Source organism: Emys orbicularis, chromosome 1 (genome assembly GCF_028017835.1).
Source record: "Emys orbicularis isolate rEmyOrb1 chromosome 1, rEmyOrb1.hap1, whole genome shotgun sequence".
In the NCBI taxonomy this organism is placed as follows: Eukaryota; Metazoa; Chordata; order Testudines; family Emydidae; genus Emys; species Emys orbicularis.
The window spans coordinates 190,288,477-190,305,904 of record NC_088683.1 but is presented as its reverse complement, the minus strand read 5'-3'; the positions used below and the strand labels follow the sequence as shown (position 1 = coordinate 190,305,904).

At 41.7% G+C, this 17,428-nt stretch overlaps 1 protein-coding gene across 1 annotated transcript in view; it reads right to left on the bottom strand.

Annotated features, from left to right (window-relative positions):
- USP25 (ubiquitin specific peptidase 25) overlaps window positions 1-17,428 on the bottom strand; it is a 143,783-nt gene that overhangs the window by 32,003 nt on the left and 94,352 nt on the right. Inside the window, exons 12-15 of the mRNA XM_065417106.1 lie at window positions 15,690-15,785; window positions 15,251-15,412; window positions 11,801-12,009; window positions 10,908-10,978 (exon numbers count right to left, since the gene is read on the bottom strand). Coding sequence (XP_065273178.1) covers window positions 10,908-10,978; window positions 11,801-12,009; window positions 15,251-15,412; window positions 15,690-15,785 — 538 coding nt within the window. The remainder of the gene's footprint in view (window positions 1-10,907; window positions 10,979-11,800; window positions 12,010-15,250; window positions 15,413-15,689; window positions 15,786-17,428) is intronic.

Sequence of the window (17,428 nt, the reverse complement as noted above, 5' to 3'; positions counted from 1 at the left end):
ATTCTTCTACCACTGTCATGTTCAAGTACCATGTCTGGATCTTCAAGCAATCAGCCACAAACTATGAATTCAACCTTCCTTTTCTCAATTCTGAAAGTAGCAAACTTCAAACTCTAGATTACATACTGTTAAAAAGCTTACCCCCCCCCCAAAAAAAAACCAGCCGAGTCACGTTTCCTGGTTTAAACAAGTCTTTCCAAAGCATAAATACAAGAGTGCATCAGCAGAGATAAATAATAAGTCAAACAATATACTGAGTTTAGGTTCTGATTGTCTGATCATGTTGACTGCATCACTAACTAATTACATAAATGAATGGTTTCCTCATATAATAATTGGTACACTCAATGCACCAGTTATTGTCATCTGGAGAAATATTTAAGAGAACAGAGGCCATCTGCCTGTCAAAGATGGCCAGTTTGTGTCAACCATTTGAGTACTTAAAGAAGATACTTATTTAATACATTAATAAGCCATTTGTTGATAGGCATCTAAGCATCTTATAATAGAACAAAACAATAAAATTAGAAGAAAAAAAACAGCCAGGTAAAATATACAGTCAACCTGTACCAAAACATCTGGAAAAATATATAAAATCACTGAAAGTTTTCACTGGATTCTACCATCTCCCAATTAACACAAAACAGTAAAGAAAAAAGGAAAGTCCTCATCTTGGCAGTCTGCACATCTGTTTTTATTCCCTCACACCATACACTCTCACTTCCTGGATTCATCCCAACCCTTTGAACTTACTCTTCTGCTCCAGCCTTCAATGCACAGAACCAACTTCCTGCCCACCCTCTCCCTCCCCCCCATTTAGCATCCAGCTCTTCAAGCAATCCCTCCTCCCTTATCATTACTATATTCTGCATGTCATTAACTATTATCCCATGTCTTTCCCTTGAGTGTGTCTGTCTTGCTTTACTGGACTTGTTAACTCTTTGGGACAGGGAATGCATTATACCCAAGTTTGTAAAGGGCCATGTAAATTAATAGTACCATATTGATGGTTTAATAAAATTAGTAATATTTCAGTCAGTTCATTTCTGTGTACATCAGAAAGTTGAACACTTCCATCTTAAAGTACATCTTGAGAGTACCAATAGACCTATAATAATTAGGAGCATATAAGAAAACAGCTGTATTCTTATTGTGTTCAGTCAGTGAAGAAACTGATAGCTAGAGAGGGGCAAAGGCCAGGTGGAGGGGTCCTCCCCTCATTGAGATAACAGAAGAGGGACTTCATACCAATGTCTAGGCCAGACCATGCCAACAAGTATACATCCTTGCACTTTCCTCAGTGTCTAAGAGCATGAACTTTAGCTCCTAATCAATGAAAATATTGATACAAAGATTTGCAGCAGATGTGGAGACAAGTTAAGTTTTTACCAGTCACCAACACGTATCGACCTCTGCTCACAGTGATGCCTTATTGGACTACACAGTCTACCTTGCCTTCAGTAGCTATAAATAACAAAAAAAACCTGTGAGTAAGGCCAAGAAGGGGTTCTCCAAGAAATCTGCCTTGGTTTTCAAGACCAGTAGAATACAAGAATCAAACAAGTTAGCAGTGAGAGTCTAAACACCTTAGGGGCATAGGATGCTTGCTAGTGACCATTTTCTGGCAACACCTATGGCAGAATTTGAAGACTTTTTGCAGTAGAGATGGTAAGTAAGACCATAAGACTAGAGAAGGAAAAATGATCCACTTTACCTTAAAAGACCTTTAAAAAAATGGTAAAAGTGTTTTTCTTAAAAAAAAGTTCAAGGGAAAAAATATCAATTCTATAAAAATAGCATTAAATATTACTATTATCCTTAATACAAGAAGAAATTTTTAGAAGGACTGAGGATGTTTATGAGTAGCTTTTTAATCTAAGGCAAGCAGTATAACAAAAACAAAATAAAAAGGAAAAGATCCAAATGCTATTCATACAGCAATCTTGAGTGCTAATAAGCCGGTCTGATATTAAAAATGTAAGCTATCTTTCAGGTTTATTATTATTAAGATCTAAAGCCTAGAGTGAAGATCTGTGTAGGAGAATGTCTGCTGGATTCTTGTTGCACACACCTTGAAAGCTATACTATTGCAGCAGGGGACTTCAAGTTTAATATCTGTGTTATTGTCAAGATAAAAAAATAAGATCACTTATGACAATGATTAGGGATATTGGAATGCCCCTAATATTCTGGGTTGCCATTCTCAAAACAATAGAACTTCAGCGTTACGAACACCAGAGTTACGAACTGACCCGGTCAACCACACACCTGATTTGGAACTGGAAGTACACAGACAGCAGAAGAGACCCAAAAAAAGCAAATACAGTAAACTAAACTACTAAAAATAAAAATAAAGGGAAAGATTTGACAAGATTAAAAAAGATTTCAGAAGGTAAGGAAACTTTCTGTGCTTGTTTCATTTAAATTAAGATGGTTAAAAGTAGCATTTTTCTTTTTCAGAATAAAGTTTCAAAGCTGTATTAAATAAACGTTCAGTTGTAAACTTTTGAAAGAACAACTTATGTTTTTGTTCAGTTATGAACATTTTAAAGTTACAAATAACCTCCATCCCCAAGATTCTGAGGTTCTACTGTATATCAGTTTCTTTGAGCTATGAGGCTATGCAAACTCCCTGAAACTACAAGTCTGCTTCACAATTAGCCAGTAGGAAAAGCAGAAGAGGCGCAAAGTTTGTACCTGTCCCTGAGACAAGAACATTGCCCTCTATAAAGTTCCTTAGTGCTGGCAACCCCAGCTGAAAGAATCTTGGCAGTCCTCTGAAATGAGTGTCCTGGGTGGGTAACATTGTTCAAATACAGCTGAGTTACCTAACCAGTTTGGAAGCATTTTTTAAAAGGAATATGGGTATGCAGATTAATTAGAAAGACCAATGGGGGGGGGGGGGGGGGGGCTCTGTATGCCTTTCTGATGACATTCCCTCACCACAGCATAGCACAGTACAACCCACTGGGACTGAGATTTTAATTGAGTTTTAAATAAAATTGTGCTAATTGGGTTAACTTCAATCCCTCTTTCTCTATCTCTGGCAAACTAGCTGCCAGGACTGTTTAGTCTGATCAAGGAATGTTAATTGCAGCCTTCCATGAAGAGAGAGATGTATAGTGCTAACAAGTGAATTCTGTACCAGTAGCTGTGTCTCACAATAAACCATTATATCAAGAAGCAATTAATGGTACACAGCAACACACAAAGTATGTAATTAGCATTAATTAGCTGCAGACAGGGGAGTTTGAGAGGGAGAGCAAGAGATCCTGTTGCTGAACAGGCTACCAGGTGAGAGTGAGAGTACTAGCTGTTGGTGTGAGTGAGTTTGCTCAACTGTTTGAATTTCAATTTTGATTCTGATTTCAGGTGACTTCAGTTTCAGTTACAGCTGCTGTGGCAGTTGGGACTGAGTGCCTGACCTTGTTCCCTTGATTGCCTTTGATTGGCCTTCCCCAGTGTGACTCACAAGGGGGTGGGACTGACCTAGGCAAGCAGGCTTTAAGAGGCAGAGCAACCAGGGGGCTGCAGACAGGGGAGTTTGACAGAGGGAGGCCTACGATGGTTAGGAAGACCCGCAACACCTGTGCCAGCACTGCTTCTGTCTTCTCCACCTGCGCCTGTAGCAGGACAGAGCACCTGAGCATGGATGCTTCTACCCAGATCCTGGTGTGGTTTTGCAGAGACTGATTTGCAATTCCCACTTACTGACATCCAGGCCGGGGGGACCATCCAAGGTGAAAGGTGCCTGCTGGTGAAATCTCTCAGGCAGCAGGTGGGGGAGCCACAGGAGGAGGTGGCTAGGTTGAGGAGCATCCGGATCCACGAGCAATTCCTGGACAGTGTCCGTGTGGAGACAGCTGAGGTAGCTGTCCCAATACACAGGACTGCTGACACACCACTGGCGGAGGAGGCGATGGCTCAGGGTGGACACTGGTAGCTGGTTACTTCTGGCAGCGGGCAGTGCACCACCCCTGCCCTGAACCCGCCCGACGTGGTAATAGGTAACAGTTATGCTCTTCTTGATACAGGAGAAGGAATCACCCCCTACAGTAAAGGAGGAGAAGCCTTGTACCCCTAAGGCTGGGAGGTCTGCTGCCACCACTGCGAATAGGCAACGTAGGGTAGTGGTGGTCGGAGGCTCTCTTCTGAGGGGGACGGAGGCACCCATCTGTCGCTCTGACATTTCATCTCGGGAGGTATGCTGCCTGCCAGGGGCCCATATCCGAGACGTTACGGAGGCATTGTGGAGGATTATCCAGCCCTCTGACTACTATCCCATGCTACTCATCCATGTGGGCACAAATGATATTGCGAGGTGTGACACTGAGCGGATCAAGAGTGACTACAGGGCTCTGGGAGTACGGGTGAAAGAGTTTGGAGCGCAGGTGGTATTCTCTTCGATTCTTCCTGTCAAAGGTAGGGGCCCGGGCAGAGACAGATGCATCCTGGAGGTGAATGCCTGGCTGCGAAGATGGTGTCACCAGGAGGGCTTTGGCTTCCTCGACCACGGGATGCTATTCTAGGAAGGACTGCTAGGCAGAGATGGCGTTCACCTTTCGAGGAGGAGAAAGACCCTATTTGAACACAGACTGGCTAACCTAGTGAGGAGGGCTTTAAACTAGGTTCGACGGGGACAGGTGAGCAAAGCCCACAGGTAAGTGGGGAACATGGAGACCTGGGAGATGGGTCAGAAATAAGAGGGAGCATGGGCCATAATGGCAGAGAGAAAGGAGGGTCAGGGCAAAACTGGAAGGCAAGATCAAATCAGTATCTTAAATGCCTATATACAAATGCAAGAAGTATGGGTAATAAGCAGGAAGAACGGAAGTGCTAATAAATAAATACAACTATGACATTGCTGGCATCACCGAAACTTAGTGGGATAATACACATGATTGGAATGTTGGTGTGGATGGGTACAGCTTGCTCAGGAAGGATAGACAGGGGAAAAAGGGACGAGGTGTTGCCTTATATATTAAAAATGTACACACTTGGACTGAGGTGGAGATGGACATAGGAGACAGAAGTGTTGAGAGTCTCGGGGTTAGGCTAAAAGGGGTAAAAAACAAAGGTGATGTCATGCTAGGAGTCCACTACAGGCCACCTAACCAGGTGGAAGAGGTGGATGAGGCTTTTTTTAAACAACTAACAAAATCATCCAAAGACCAAGATTTGGTGGTGATGGGGGACTTCAACTATCCAGATATATGTTGGGAAAATAACACAGCGGGGCACAGACCATCCAATAAGTTCTTGGACTGCATTGCAGACAACTTTTTATTTCAGAAGGTTGAAAAAGCTACTGGGGGGAAGCTGTTCTAGACTTGATTTTAACAAATAGGGAGGAACTTGTTGAGAATTTGAAAGTAGACGGCAGCTTGGGTGAAAGTGATCATGAAATCATAGAGTTCACAATTCTAAGGAAGGGTAGAAGGGAGTACAGCAAAATAGAGACAATGGATTTCAGGAAGGCGGATTTGGGTAAGCTCAGAGAGCTGATAGGTAAGGTCTGTCGTGGAAAGAATCACCCACGCACTGATTTTAGTTCACAGACTCAGAGCCTGAGGCCTTTATTGCAATACGTACCAAACGCGTTTGGGGTGCAGTTCGAAAACTGACACCCCGAGCACCGCGCACAGGCGGGTTTTTATTTCATTGAACCGCAAGCAAAGTACAAACAATACGTCATGAGTTAAGAAACTGGGGTTGGGGTCAGTCATGAGTTGAGGAACTGGGGTTGGGGTCAGCTCCCCCCCCCCCCCCCCCGGCACCTTCCTCATTATTTTCCGAGAAGTGGGTGTTTATTTCGGTAAAGGGGCGCTTGGCGGTTTTCCGCAGGGATGGCGCTTGGCCCCAGTTTGGGTACATTTCTCGGCAAGGCACATGTTATTTACCGGGGGTTTTCGGTGAAGGGTTAAGGGGGGGGGTTACCATGGGACGCTTAAAGAAGAGCTATCATTGGTTAATTTTGCAGATAGCTGGAATTGGAAAATGTTGCAAATAGCTGTAGCAGCAAGGATGATTAACTCTTTGCAAAAACAATTTCTTAATGTAAGCGGATATTCTATTTTTCGAGCGGTTTCATAAACTTGCGGTTATTATGTTGCTAAAGCAGTTTCTTGCTGTAGCTTTTAGCATTGTTCTGGGTTTTTCTTAACCCCCCACCCGCCCCTCTGGTCATTACCCTTGACCGAGTTTGGCAGAGAATCGTGTTGTTCAGTCTTGCTCAGGCTTTAGGCCTGCCCTACTCTTTGTAAAGGCCATCAGCATAACAGATCTCTGTTGGAGGGTTTATTTCGGGGCCCACAGATTCAAAGCTCTGGCTATCAAAAAGAAGGCCCCCCTGTTCTATTTCCCCACAGGTCCCATGAGAATCAAAACTGAGGGGAAAAACAACTGAGGAGAGTTGGCAGTTTTTCAAATAGTTTTTCACTATTAAGGGCCCAAAAGCAAGCTATTCCGCTGGTTAGGAAAGATAGAAAATGTGGCAAAAGACCACCTTGGCTTAACCACTAGATCTTGCATGATCTAAAAAATAAAAAGGAGTCATATAAAAAATGGAAACTAGGACAGATTACAAAGGATGAATACAGGCAAACAACACAGCAATGCGGGGGCAAGATTAGAAAGGCAAAGGCACAAAATGACCTCAAACTGGCTACGGGAATAAAGGGAAACAAGAAGACTTTTTATCAATACATTAGAAGCAAGAGGAAGACCAAGGACAGGGTAGGCCCACTGCTCAGTGAGGAGGGAGATACGGTAACAGGAAACTTGGAAATGGCAGAGATGCTTAATGACTTCTTTGTTTCGGTCTTCACCGAGAAGTCTGAAGGAATGACTAACGTAGTGAATGCTAATGGGAAGGGGGTAGGTTTAGAAGATAAAATAAAAAAAGAACAAGTTAAAAATCACTTAGAAAAGTTAGATGCCTGCAAGTCACCAGGGCCTGATGAAATGCATCCTAGAATACTCAAGGAGCTAATAGAGAAGGTAACTGAGCCTCTAGCTGTTATCTTTGGAAAATTATGGGAGACAGGAGAGATTCCAGAAGACGGGAAAAGGGCAAATATAGTGCCCATCTATAAAAAGGGAAATAAAAACAACCCAGGAAACTACAGACCAGTTAGTTTAACTTCTGTGCCAGGGAAGATAATGGAGCAAGTAATTAAGGAAATCATCTGCAAACACTTGGAAGGTGGTAAGGTGATAGGGAATAGCCAGCATGGATTTGTAAAGAACAAATCGTGTCAAACCAATCTGATAGCTTTCTTTGACAGGATAACGAGCCTTGTGGATAAGGGAGAAGCGGTGGATGTGGTATACCTAGACTTTAGTAAGGTATTTGATACGGTCTCGCATGATATTCTTATCGATAAACTAGGCAAATACTACTTAGATGGGGCTACTATAAGGTGGGTGCATAACTGGCTGGATAATTGTACTCAGAGAGTAGTTATTAATGGTTCCCAATCCTGCTGGAAAGGTATAACGTGTGGGGTTCCGCAGGGGTCTGTTTTGGGACCGGCTCTGTTCAATATCTTCATCAACGACTTTGATATTGGCATAGAAAGTATGCTTATTAAGTTTGCAGATGATACCAAACTGGGAGGGATTGCAACTGCTTTGGAGGATAGGGTCATAATTCAAAATGATCTGGACAAATTGGAGAAATGGTCTGAGGTAAACAGGATGAAGTTTAACAAAGACAAATGCAAAGTGCTCCACTTAGGAAAGAACAATCAGTTTCACACATACAGAATGGGAAGAGACTGTCTAGGAAGGAGTACGGTAGAAAGGGATCTAGGGGTTATAGTGGACCACAAACTAAATGAGAGTCAACAGTGTGATGCTGTTGCAAAAAAAGCAAACATGATTCTGGGATGCATTAACAGGTGTGGTGTGAGCAAGACACGAGAAGTCATTCTTCCGCTCTACTCTGCGCTGGTTAGGCCTCAACTGGAGTCTTGTGTCCAGTTCTGGGCACCGCATTTCAAGGAAGATGTGGAGAAATTAGAAAGGGTCCAGAGAAGAGCAACAAGAATGATTAAAGGTCTTGAGAACATGACCTATGAAGGAAGGCTGAAAGAATTGGGTTTGTTTAGTTTGGAAAAGAGAAGACAGAGGGGACATGATAGCAGTTTTCAGGCATCTAAAAGGGTGTCATAAGGAGGAGGGAGAAAACTTGTTCACCTTAGCCTCTAAGGATAGAAGCAGCAGCAATGGGCTTAAACTGCAGCAAGGGAGGTTTAGGTTGGACATTAGGAAAAAGTTCCTGTCAGGGTGGTTAAACACTGGAATAAACTGCCTAGGGAGGTTGTGGAATCTCCATCTCTGGAGATATTTAAGAGTAGGTTAGACAAATGTCTATCCGGGATGGTCTAGACAGTATTTGGTCCTGCCATGAGGGCAGGGGACTGGACTCTATGACCTCTCGAGGTCCCTTCCAGTCCTAGAATCTATGAATCTATTAATTAAACTTTCATGCGGTGACTACCAATGTGTGTAACAAGAGCGAGGCATCCACAGGAATGGAAAATTTCAAAATTGTGTACTCCCTCCCCCCCAATCACCCTCTTGTTTCCTCCCTGCATCAAACTGAGCTAACAAAGCAGACGGAGCAGGGGCAGCCGCGCAGCCAGCAGCTGGAGAGAAGCGGCGCTTTCCCCTTCAAAGTGCCGCTTCTCTCCGGCTGGCTTTGAAGGGGAAGGCGCCGTTTCTCCTCCCGAGTCCTCCGGCTCGTGCTCACAGGGCCGCATTCCAAAAGGGGCTTTAGAGCTGCAGGACAGGGCCCCGGGCCCCCCTTGTTGACCACTACCCATATATATGTAAATACACAAGAACACAAACATTATCTCCCCATATGTCTTTAAGGGTTGAATTTGAGTCATTTATCCTGCAGGACGCTTAACCCTTTCTGGTCATGTGTCTCAATTATACTTTAAGACATATCAGTAATCACTCATGTATCATAGCAAAGGCTACCAGAAGTACTTGATACAAGGATTCTCAAAGGACTGCGTTAGATACAGTGAACTGAGATATCCCTAGCACTACATACCCTGTAATGTAAGTATAGCCGATGTTTATGAAGCCTGGAATTCTGGGCATAATCCAGGATTCTGTAACACGGTATGGGGGAGTATGAGGTGGATTCCCTGAAGGTGGGGAAGCTAACTAGAAAACTCTGCTAAAAGCTGTAACACAATTAGAAACTTACTAACAAAAAGAAATATACACAAACGGCAATAAGGGAAACTGAACAGTTTACAGATTGAAGAAACCGAAGGAAAGCTCTGGCACTGGAGGTTCTGACCCAGGCTAAGCGACTGTAAAAAAAGAACTGGGGAGGCAGTAGGTGCACTCTGCCCTTCATAACTTCGGCTGAAAGTTGAGGAAGGCAAGGGCACATGTGTGGACTTATGGACAATGCGCGCAAGAATTCTGGGTGCGCACAGCTCATGAACATGCACAGCGGAACACACACAGGGACCAACAGTTGAAGAAGAACAAGACTTTTGGAAAAGATATAAAGCCCTCCTGCTTCTGGGTATTAGCCAACCTCTTACTGGGGGTTAGACTTAGAAGGAAATTTGCCCTTGAGGCAAGTTATTGCTGTATGGTTTCTTACACCTTTCTCTGAAGCAGCTGGTATTGGTCACTACACGACAGCATATTGGACTTGAACAACTGGATTTGATCCAGTATGGCAATTCCTAGACACACAACTCTATGCTTACATCTCATCTTGGAACCAGTCTTCAGAATGGTTCCACAGCATCCCTTCTGCACCTTGGCTGCTGCCCTCCACCAAACACCAGAAGAGGGCTTCCGTAAGACTAGCAGAAGGATGCTCATGCAGCATCCCCCCTCACCTATAGCCCCTTCTCGTAAACTGGATCAAACAAATTTTCATCTCTTCCTTGTTGCGACAAAAGAAATGGACAGATAATTCTTCAGTTGTAGACCCTGTCCCTCCTTTTCCTTTCCCTTACCTTTAATTTTGCCTGTAAGCTCTTTGAGACCTGGAGGCATTGTCTTATGTCTGTAACTTGCCATGCCCACTAACACGTACCAACATTACTAATTAAAATCACGCATCCAAAAAAAATTAAAAAAACAACAACACAACACAACACATGAAAAGAGGATTATGTGGATACAAGACTATTGAAGGAACCACTACTATATATCATGATGGCTTAATATTGCTGATCACAGTACAAAACATATCACTTAACAAGCTGTCCTCCCCAAGAAAATGGTTTAGCATGATAGTAAAAAGACTGACTGATGCTTAATCTGGACAGAATTAAAGTCACTGTTGCTTAATATGGATTCATTTAGGTAGGTCCAAATAGTTAAGGGGTGTTTAACCAAGTGTTAAATAGAGGTGAAATTCTGAGTCATATTGTAGAAGTTTCAAAGTAAAATGAATAAGAAATGAAGATGAAATATAAACATAGGAAATTGTTTCCTGTATTTTTATTCAAATATTTTTTCCTCTTTTTAAAATGGGCTCTTATTTTAATAGGAAGTTTCTCACTCAACAGCCTAAATAGCTTCTACTGTGCAATGCTAAAATTACAGTACTGCATTCACATCAACACAGCTGCATAGAATCAGGTATTCTGGGTTTTGCCACAGACTTGTAGCACAACTTTGGTTAAGTAACTTCGTTTCTAATGCCTGACTTCCCTGTAAAATAGGTATTACAGTATAATTCTTTGACTTGGCGGTGTGTAATTAAGGTCTACAAAACTCTCTGATCTTCTGATTAAAGATCTCAACACATTATACACTGCTTATTTTTTAAGCAACTAAGAATTAAAGAAACATCTCTCATTATAAAGATTAAAATGATCTATTTTTTGATTATCTCATGTGGACATCTTACTTACCTGGACCATTGATTTGTCAGAGTACATCAATTCAATTGTCCGATGTATTCTAGATATGCTTTCCTGCAAGTCTAAGGGAATAAGGGGGGAAAAAAAAGTCATATCCTTCTATGCCACCACTATGAGTTATCTATATGCTTCTACAATATGCTACATCTTCACTTTTTCCAACTTGAAGGCTCAAATAAGGATAAACAGTCCTAATCTTATTTAAAAATTGATGTTAACCACTCACATGCCAGACACTGAAGTTTCTCAGGCCTGAATGCAAATGCCACAATCCCAGGGACAATGCAGCCTGCTCCCCACAAGATACCAGGTACTCTCTATGGGCAAGAAAGTGGCTCTACTTTGTTCCTGTCCTTATTTGAACAGTTAGTGCCCTTCCTTATGCCCCACACCAAGGGAGCAGTCCATGCACTCTCCCAAACAAAGGCCCTGCAAATGTAAGTAGCTCTGGCAAAGAAGCTCACTGCACTCTCCCAAAAGAGCCCAGGTTGTGCATCCACAAAAGGGCCAGTCACAATCTGGCATAACTCCTTAAACTGCCTGTCACACTGACAGCTACAGGACAAGGATGGAAAAATCTACCAATGCAAGTACCACTTCTCTTCCTCTCCCCCGGCCTCCATATCACACAGCACAACAATGCCTGCATAGGGTACAAGCCCAACTCCAATGTGAAAAGGCAAGGTTTGGGGCTAGAGGTGAATGCTTTACCATCTGAGACAGACTGACATTTTTGTTAGTACTAGATTTTTTTCCAAATGTAAATCCAGTAAGAATTGTGAAAAATTATTGAAGTCAAACACACTGATTTTCTTCCTCCAGAACCAAAACATTTTCAGTAACCCTTTTCAAAAGCAACAGTAGTTCCTACTTTCTCTCAGTACCTCTTGTGTCATTTTCTACTTCAGTCCTCCAACGATGTAAACAGCCTTCTAACACTGAAAGCTCTTCTTCCGTGATGTGTCTTGGTGCTGGATGCATTGGCAGGTCTGGAGGAATTCGGGACTGTGTGAATGGTTTGTGTATTACTGATCTTTGTACAGGTGATGTGCTTGGTATCTCTGATGATGAAGGCCCCTGTTGCTCTGTTGTGCTGTATTTATTTAAAATATGAAATGAGACTTCAAACTTCCAATACACAAGCTATAAACTACATAAATTGACTTCACAGACACTTGGAGCTGAAATATAAACCAACCAATCCCTAATCATTTTTGTTTTTTAATCTGGGCAATTTTAAACACTTTAAAGCTAACAGTTATCAAGTTAAAGCAACACAGTCCAGAGAGAGTATTTTAAATACAAAATGGAGTCACCATGTGACGACTTATATCTTCGTAGTATGCCATGTGGCAACCACAATGACAAGAGAGACAATCACAATTAAACCTTTCAAGCCAGAGTTTACTTTATCAAAACTGATCAGAACTTCTGCATAGTATTACAAAATTGCTTAACTAATCAAAGTGGTTCAAAGCATGTGCTGCTCATCTCAAAGAGGAAACACTATATATATATGGTTTCATCAAGGCAATTTTTTCCTAATGCAAGTTAATACCACAAATTTCAAGTTTAAGTACCGGTTTCCTTACACCTTGTCCACAGTAGACTTTTTCTTCAGTTTTCCACCATTGCTAAGCTAGTATTAATCCAGCAGTGCTAGCAACAATGGGAGCTCCAGTGAGCGCAAGCTAATGGCATTTTACAGCTCCTCTGAGAAGGGTAAACATCTGCGTTAACACAGCCACAGCACTACTGCACACACGAAGAATTCATGTTCCCTGCAGATTCTCCCCCCTCCCCTTCTAATAATACACTCTGCCAGGGAGACGCTGCAATTATACCTTTCGCCCAGCAAGGGCTGCTGTGGTACCAGAAGAGAGGGCAGCCAGCAGAGGGGGAGGGCTGCTTTCCTCACAGCACCCTGCCCATGGGACCAGGCGAGGAGGTATAAAATATGGGAGGATGGACAGAACAGGGCACACAGGGTTGCTGGGGATCACAGACTGGGGTTCAGAAGGGCTAGTGGGGGGGACAGACTGGGGAAGGGGTACAGGAGCTAGTGGGGTGATAGCATTGAGCCAGGGGCTGAATGGCAATGGGTGTGAGGGCCACATAAGGATAGGATGAGAGAGGGGTGGCTGAATGGGAGTGCAGGGACACATGGGGATGGGGAACATGTGCCTGACTGAATGGGAGAAGCTAGGGGTCAGCCAGGGTCTGCCTGGGGGAAGCTCCCCAACTCCCTAACAATCCCTCCCATGCAAAAAGACCCCAAAAACTGTTCCACACTTCTCCCACCCATATCCAACAACCCTCCAGGTTCACTCCCAGGCTCCTGCCTAGCCATTATTTCCCTCTCCCTCAGCTCCTCTGTTACCCCCGACTTCCCCAAGGCTTTGCACTGCTTCTGAGAGGGGTGGGAAATACAGTTCGGTATTGTAGTTTAAATGAATTATTACTCAAAGTTCTGTATTAATATGCCTAGTAAGGAATCCATTTGTCAAAGAACATTTCCTGAACCTTTTTTGTTGTGTGTATTGTTACAGATATATGTGCTGACAAGTATTTTGAAATAAATTACCAAAATAATTGAAACTGGCGTGATTATATTGTGTTATTTTGAAAAGTAAAATATGCAAAATAATGTAGAATTTTAAAATGTTGTGCACAGAATTTTGAATTTTTTGGCACAGAATTCCACCAGGAGTAACTATTACTATCCCCAATGGTAGCAATGGTGGGAAATCAAAAAACCACCAAGTTTATACACAGCCCCAGAGATCACTTTTGCCCTTGTGCCTTCCCATTTTGGCGTCAGCTAAAAAGCTTATGCCTAGTTTCCAGATTTGTACATATGACAGAGCCCAAATTTGTTAACCTCCTGAGGCATAATCCCAAGTAAACAGGTAAGTGTTTTGCTATGAAGGTTATCTGAGATCGACTGGCGTATATTGTCACGTGGAGAACTCACGGAATACGTATAGCTGACGTTACGCTAATCTGCTGTGTGTTTTTAATGTTTTAACATATGGGCCTAAAAGTCACAATACTCACATCTCACAAAATGAACTCAGTACACAGCACAATTTTAAACAGCAAAGCACTTTTTGTAGTGTAATTCAGGCAAACAGTGTTCTCTTGCTGGAGTCTGTCATCTGTTTTATTAATAGGAAGTTTCTATATTCATGATGATCACAGCAGTACCAGCAAAGCACTTCAGCACTTTTTAAAAGAAAACTTTTGATCCATTTACTTCAGCAGGGATACTCACAAGTTACTCAAGTCTTTAGTTGCTTTGCTGGATTAGGACCTACTATCCCAATGAATCAGTTGGCATGAAAGCACCGATTCATTGTCACAGTGTTCATATTGCCGTGTTCGATCCTAATCTACAAATCTCTCAACTCCATTTACTTCAATGGGGTGGAAATAAGGGCAGAATTTGACCTGTGTCGGCATGGTATTTCAACACTTACGTAAAACATAAAAGCAAAATCTTTGCGAATGAGTTTAACATGGTCAAACAGCAATTTAAGTAGTGAAGCACAAGAAGAGCAGATAGCATATGATTGAGATTTAGAAATGCAGATCATTGCTGGATTAAAGCAACACTTGGAGCCATTCAACACATGCATGTGCAAAATTCTAGGATTCTGATCATATATTTTTCCAATGATGTATAATTTATACACCTATAAAATCTTGTACTCATTTTAGAATTGCAATTGTCACTCAAACTACTTATAACGATTCCGTTTTTTTTAGGAAAGTTTCAGTTTTATAACTAGAATCAGACATTATATTAACAGAGAACAGATGAGCTCATAGTGATACAATTTTGTGACAGTAAGATAAATTTTTCTTAGAAATAATTCACAACACACAGCAATATGGCTTCTTGTTTTAGTTTAAAATTGACAAATCTCCACCAAAACAAAATTAGAGAATAGTTTTTTATAAATACATAACAAAAATACTCCAGATATAGATAGCATTTTTGTATTACTGAAAAATATTCATGAGGAGGAGCAGCAAATCCTAGAACTTCCCATGTTAGTTAGGAGCTCTGGCTTTTAAGAGGGCTCACTTTTACCATTATTGGACAAATAAATATATATATATATATATATATATATATATATATATATATATATATATATATATATATATATATATATTGTAAAAGCACTCATCTCTGCCTCCTCCTGGTCCTTCCTCATACTGGAGACAAACTTCAGTCCTTAAAAGTGATCCATAATTCGCCTAAAAATAAACACCTAAAACCAGAAATGCTAAACACAGAACACACACAAATGAGATCTCGTTTTTACCTTGGAATTGTCTGTGTTGTTACAGTACCACTAAGGGGAGCACTAGCATCAATATCATCAATCGGAGAAGTGCAGACAGGTTTACTTGATGCAAACTCCAATGCATACTGTAGGACATCTACCAGGGGGAATCGTTTAGGACCAGAACCATAGCTTAAATATCTGTTAACCATAGAAATGTATAAATATCATGACACTCATACAAAATGGAATTTTTGGCAGACTACAAGTAAAATAAACCTGACATAATAAATTCCATGCATTTAATTATTTTGCTTAAATAAACATTCCACAGAAGTTGCAAGTGGAATGGAAAAAAAGGTCTAAGAGAAACTTCGGAACGCTTATTTAAATATAAAAGACAATGAATTATTCTGCTCTGTACAGCCTACAATTCAATGTCACTTGCCCTTATGTTTAGAAAAATTATCTATAGTACCGTTCTAATCTCTGCTGTAACACTGTGAGAAACTCTTTAAGTCTTTTGATCTCATCCCGTTTAATTCTTGTAATTTCTCTGTTTTTGTGCATGTATCTGTGAAAACAAAATGGTAGACAAGGAGTCACCCGGCTGCATTTCAAAACTGACACTGAACTCTATTAAACTGTCATACACATTCACGATCAACAACTAAGTTTGAGTCACTAAAATCATTTTTCTTCCACTTACGATGCATTAAAAAACACGTATAACAGAAGAGACTGATTATAAGGCCATGTCTACACCACGGGCACTACAACAGCATAGCTTCAGTGTTGCAGCTACACTGCTGCAGCACCATAGTGTAGACACTTCCTACACGATCAGAAGGGTTTTTTCCATCTATGTAGTTAATTTAACTCTTTGAGCAATGGTAGCTAGGTCAACAGAACAATTCTTGCATCAGCCTAACCATGTGCTCACCGGAGGGGGTCCAGTTGGATTAACCACAGCATTCAAGAGTATGAATTTTTCACAGCCTTAAGAGCCTATATCCACCTAACTTAAGTGTAAACCAGGCCTAAGACATTTACATTTGTTTGTCCACTATTCATCAGAAGTATATTTTTAATTAATTTCGTTTTGAGTTGAATTACTTCTACAAAATACAAGCTTATGCTAATCTTTGGCATCATATATGGCATTATAAAACTTTTAGAAAAGTCTAGTTTCCCGAGCTCTAAAACTCGGTCAACACAACAAATACAAATAATATCATAACTACTTCTCAACATGCTTTTTGATAGTTACAAGAAGCATAGTTTTAAGTTGTGTCCACACAGCAACTCTTCTGACTCGTAAAAATGGTCTGTCCTCACAAACACATGGTCAGTTTACACCACATCAGCAGCAGCAAACAGTGTTTCACCCTGCACTCTAAACTAGTACAGCACCCTTTTTTTTTTTTTTTTTGGCAGTGTGGACATAACCCTCAAGTGCCCCTACGTGGCTTAACAGTCTGTGCAGTAATGTATTCCACGTGCACGTCTTCAACACCAGGGAAAGAATATTTGCAACACTATGGGATAACACTGTTCAGATTAACCATTTAACTAACTAGTTATAAACTGGGTCAAAAGCTGTAGTATAGAGTGTTTCAGTAATATAAATAGCAGCATACTTACAATTTTTGTCATTTACACGAACCTACTAAAATGATCATTACAAACCATTAACAATTAAGCTATTCTCTCTACAGTGTAACATTACAATGGGCTTAAATTGCAGCAAGGGAGGTTTAGGTTGGACATTAGGAAAAACTTCTGAACTGTCAGGGTGGTTAAGCACTGGAATAAATTGCCTAGGGAGGTTGTGGAATCTCCATCATTGGAAATATTTAAGAGCGGGTTAGACAAACACCTGTCAGGAATGGTCTAGATCAGTGGTGGGCAACCTGCGGCCCATCAGGGTAATCCGCTGGCAGGCCGCAAGACAGTGTTTACATTGACTGTCCACAGGCACGGCCGCCCGCAGCTCCCAGTGGCCATGGTTTGCCATTCCCGGCCGATGGGAGCTGCGGGAAGCGTCAGCCAGTGGACAGTCAATGTAAACAAACTGCCTGGCGGCCCGCCAGTGGATTACCCTGAGGGGCCGCAGGTTGCCCACCACTGGTCTAGATAATTAGTCCTGCCACGAGTGCCGGGGACTGGACTAGATGACCTCTTGAGGTCCCTTCCAGTTCTAGGATTACCATGAGT